At 37.1% G+C, this 5,194-nt stretch overlaps 1 protein-coding gene across 1 annotated transcript; it reads right to left on the bottom strand.

Annotated features, from left to right (window-relative positions):
- Positions 1-978: 978 nt before the first annotated feature.
- On the bottom strand, positions 979-4,768 carry LOC133993172 (plasma membrane ascorbate-dependent reductase CYBRD1). The gene is made up of 4 exons (XM_062432042.1): positions 4,582-4,768; positions 3,239-3,447; positions 1,950-2,104; positions 979-1,826 (listed from the first exon to the last, which is right to left on the bottom strand). Exons 1-4 carry the CDS (start codon positions 4,766-4,768, stop codon positions 1,541-1,543), a joined length of 837 nt encoding a protein of 278 aa, XP_062288026.1. The 3' UTR covers positions 979-1,540.
- Positions 4,769-5,194: the final 426 nt, after the last annotated feature.

Genomic DNA, 5,194 nt, shown 5'->3' with positions numbered 1-5,194 from the left:
GGTCAAAACAGCTCTGTGGCCTTGACGTGTCTGTGCTACTGTCATCTGAGGCCAAGCATAACATTTGTGAGTTGGCAAAATCTTATTAGGTAAGCAGTGTAGTCTTTGGATATAGTGCTCAAATTAAGTGGTTCATTTAAAAAAAAAAGAAGGCATTAGGCATTAAAACTGGACTGTAACAGAGTCCTAATAATTAAAAGACAGGTAAGATAGATAGACAGATAGACAGATAGATAGATAGATAGATAGATAGATAGATAGATAGATAGATAGATAGATAGATAGATAGATAGATAGATAGATAGATAGATAGATAGATAGATAGATAGACAGATAAGTTTCGATGTCTATCAGGTGCCCATATACACAGTGAAGCAGTTTTTTTCTTGCTGTAATTATTCCTCCTGTTCATACTGGCTGTTAAAAAACCCCCTTCAAATGTGCTTTCAATGTGAGTGATGGGGGTCAAACTCAACAGTGTGTCCACACAGTCATTTAGTGTAAAAATGCATTTTAAAGTTTATCTGAAGCTTATATGAGACTTCAGCAGTCGGATTTAGTCATATCAAGTGGATATCTGCCACATTTACAGTCTTTTTAGCATCGAATTCCCTTTTTGTGTTTCCTCTGATGGTGTTTCCCTGTTGAGCTGAGGTGAAAGTATAGTAACACAAAGAGGGGCATTAATACTAAAAAGACTAACATTGACAGATATCTACTTGATTTGACTAATATGAGATATACTTTTTAATCATTTTGTTTCACAGAGGCAGGCTTGTGGATTTTGGCCCCCATCACTTACATTGTGAGTGCATTTTGAAAAGATCTTCTAATGATGAGAACAGCAAAAAAAAAACTTTTTCAATGTTCACTCAGGCACCTGACTGTTGTTCTAAGACAGACTAGAAAATAGTGAACCTGTCCTTAAATGTAGTAATCGTTTCCCAAAACTTACAACACTGCAAAATGCTTCCTCAAAATATTCTTTATTACATCTTAAAACAGTACACCACTTTTCGCCCAAATTGGCTCCACATCGGGTACACAGGCATCTTAATGTGGTAACTACAACCATTACAAATTAGTGCAAATAACATTGACCATGTCCTATTGTATTGTTTTCCTTTTCTGCAGTCAATAATTATTATACTACAGTACTACATTTTTCTATATATTCAAAGTATTTATTGTAAAATGTAACAAAAAAAACTGGATATCAGCATACATACACATTTTACACATATAATCTACATATAATCTTTAGAAAAAGTCAGGATTATTTGCACAGTGTATGTCAATAAAATTAATACCCATATCATCATCATCACAATCCTGTTAGAGAATCCCACCACTATTTACACTTGCTTACAACAATAAATGTTGCAGGAAACAAAAAACAAGCTCAAAATGCAAATATTTAGAAAAACATCACGTTGCAAAAAAGGTATGTATGGAAAGATCAGCACGATTAGATTTCCTTTTTTAAACTTTCTCTGACCACACTGGTCAGATAAAGTTTGGTGATGCATTCATCACTTAGTTATTTTGTAATCAGTTCCTGATCATCTAACTTGTTAACCCTCTTCCTGACTTCCCCACAGGCTTCAGAATCAGCTGCAGACAGTTGAGACAAGGCTGGTTCGACACTGGTGTTGTCCTCAGCTCCCCCATTGGTATGCCGAGTATGCAAGATTTGGTCACTGGGACGTTTCCAAGATGTTCGAGTGGCAATCCAGAGGATTAGAGCTCCGAAAATCACCAAGAGGAGTCCCAAAACATTTACAAAAATTGCCTCAGGTGGAGACTCCTTATACATTGGGTTTTTCCTAGTGAATAAGTACAAAAAACAAAGTTATACTCACTGTCACATATTAGATTAATGTTTTATATGCAGTCTGTAGATTTCTATAAACTGTTCTAAGTCTGCATTTCTTTTTAAAAATACTTACAGGCTAAAGATGAGTTTCTCAGTGATGCCCATGAGTGCCACGGATATAACACTACCAAAGAGTAAAAGACCACTGTAGACATGGAGGGGCATGAATGCTGCTCTCCAGGATGCAGGTGTAATTGGTATCAAGTACATGCCGACTCCTAAGACAAGCTGGTCATTGAAGGAGAGAAAATAACATTCACTTGTCAGATAAAGTACCCATCAAGTATTGTTCGTTATGGTTAAATGTTTTAGAAAAGACCAGTGTTTGCTAGAGCACCAGAATGTAGCTCCATAAAAGACACAACGTGGGAAAAATAGTGGATTGAACACACTGTAACAATAAAGCAAATGGTGTGCAATGTTAAAACACTGTATAAGACCTTAAATCAGTGGTGGAAAGAAACTAAGTACATTTACTAAAGTACTGTACTTAATTTTGAGGTACTTGTACTTTATTTGAGTATTTCCATTTTTTTTCTCCATTCACTTTATATTTCCACCACTCTACATTTTAGAGGGAAATATTGTACTTTCTACCCCACTAAATAATTTGACCTTATTTACTTTTCAGATGAAGATTTGATACAATGGATAATATAAGTTTTTAAAATACAACGCATTGTGAAAGATGAAACCAGTGTTTTCCAACCTTTTTGGCTTTTGACGTCTTATAAAAAACAGTGTGTAGTCTGGGAAAGTTTTCTCAGATGTCTATGAGTTGTTAACAGCTCCACCAAATAGTGATTCTTCCATCTAAATTTATCACGTTTTCATTTTAATAAATGTTTAAATGATCCAATACTTCACCAAAAATCAAAGATCAGAGAAAAAGCCCAAAATCTGAAAACAGATGTGTGTCAAAACTTCGTTTTTTCTACTTTCCTCTCCTATTAATCATCTCATAGCCCTTCAGATTGATCTGGTGACCTTTTGGAGGGGCCCGAGCCCTAGGTTGGGAACAACTGGACTATACTAACTAACTGTATAAAGAAGTTGAAACTGGCTCCTCCTCCAGCAGCTACAACAGTAACATGCTGCTTACACACTGATGTTTCACTATTAATAATCTAATGATATTATATATAATAACATATCAGTCAAAGGGACCAAATCACCACTTTTACTGAAAAACTTATTTGTAATGGAGTATTTTTACACTGCTATATTAGTTATTTTACTAAAGTAAGGATCTGAATACTTCTTCAGCCACCGCCTCAAACTGACAGTTTATTCCAGTAACAACATCAGTACATCATTGCAAATGATTCTTTGTTTATTATTTAAAAAATAGAGTTAATTTACCTGTAGACCGTACAGTATTACAGCCATCAGGCCCAGCCAGCTGTGCAGGGAGTACATGTTAGGGATGTTGGCACCATTGTGGAAGTCAAAAACCGCCACCAAAGATACAACAGCAAAAATAAATGCCAGTAAGTTCAGGCCTGCATGGATCAACTTCATCATTAGTTTGCTGCACTGCCAGGTCCAGGGGAGTCTGTAGACAATGATGGCTGAGAAAGAAAGAAAGAAAGAAAGAAAGAAAGAAAGAAAGAAAGAAAGAAAGAAAGAAAGAAAGAAAGAAAGAAAGAGAGAGAAAGACAGAGAAAGAGAGAGAGAGAGAGAGAGAGAGAGAGAGAGAGAGAGAGAGAGAGAGAGAGAGAGAGAGAGAGAGAGATTCACTGTTATTCAACCATTTACTGACGTAAACATGACACGCAGTCTTAAAACTTGGAAAACAAACTAATTAAATGTGTTTTTCTTCCTGTTGTTCCAGTTGGATGTTTGAGCTTCACTGTGCAGAATGATGTATGTGCAGATTTTGACAAGAGAAAAACAGCTTTGAAATTCAGCTTCTGAATGTAGACAGGTTATCTGTGCTCATCAAAAAACAGCGTTTAATGGGCGGACCTATTAGCATAATGTGTGACATCACAACTATGTCGGAGCCAATCATGGTCCAGTATGTAACTTACGCAAGTATGCTGTGGAAAAGCCTCTAGCGCATATACACAGAGAAAAATATTTGAGAAATATCTGCATATTCATAGTTTCTGAAAATTTTAGTGAAGGTGAAGTTAATTTTTAAGGATTTTGACTTAAGATAACTGAACTTTTTTAGAGAGTCTTTTATATACATCTTAAATCATGTCTGGAGAGAATATCTTATCTTGATAGGCTATGATAGGTGTGGTGGATGACAAATCTAACTTGTCATTATAAAAAACATACTTTTAAAGTTGCCAAATCATGTAAGATCTACATATCATGAGTTAAATTACTGAAAGAAAATAGCCTGAGAAAGTAACCTATGAATGAGCAAGCCATAACAGACCAACTCATAACCACTCACATTTCATCAAGGTTAAGCAATGAAGAAGTATGCAAACACAGCAGAACACCTGGCTATTTGTGGTCACAAATCTACAATACCCAAGCTGCAATTTGGCATTTTAAGCAGGCTGTTTCGGTCACTGTGCTTCTTACTCACACTTCTCAGCAGAAGCCTCACCTCCCACCTTAGATCCTTGGAAGCCTTGCGTGACTTGGCCATGAGCAAGAATTTCCTTAAGCTGTTTACATTTCTTCCAAACAAGTTCCCAAACACACTCCCACCATATTTCATTAAAAAAGCAGACTGCTCTCACCTATTCCTTGCAGGAAAATAAACCCGGTGACAACCAACACCGGGTGCCAGTTGAACTCGGCGGCTCCTCCATCCCAGGCTAAACCTTCTTTATAGTTGAGGACCCATCTGAGCACAAATATTATGGCGACAAACCCGAAGGCCGCGGCGGCAGACAGAGCTACCAGGAACTGCTTGAAATCCTCCATCGTCAACAGTGCCCGCAGCTTGACTGAACCAGCTGTTTCACACAACTACATCAACTTCAAGTGGCGGCTGTGGAGGACGGACCACGGTCACATGACCCTGTGCCTTGCTAATGCTTGGAGGAAAAGTCGTTTTGTAACTTTCATAGTGAAAAGGTTTTTTTAAGAGAGTATTTTCTCGGGATTTGCTGTGTCATCCTGACGTGTATCAAATATCTCTACAGCTGAGTGTTGTTTTTCTCTCTGTAAAGTCTTTCACAGTTTGAGCTACAGGTGTACAGGATGGGTAGCTCAGGTATTTTTAATACCTATTTAATATGAAAGTCCACTTGAAAACCACTAAAAAGACCCAACATGGGGGATAAACATTAAAACAGGAGACGCCAAAATTCACACAAATTCAGAGTGCCAAAATTCACACAAATACCA

The sequence above is a fragment of the Scomber scombrus genome, chromosome 13 (genome assembly GCF_963691925.1).
Source record: "Scomber scombrus chromosome 13, fScoSco1.1, whole genome shotgun sequence".
In the NCBI taxonomy this organism is placed as follows: Eukaryota; Metazoa; Chordata; class Actinopteri; order Scombriformes; family Scombridae; genus Scomber; species Scomber scombrus.
Note: the sequence above shows the minus strand (reverse complement) of the source record. Positions and strands in the feature narration are given on the sequence as shown.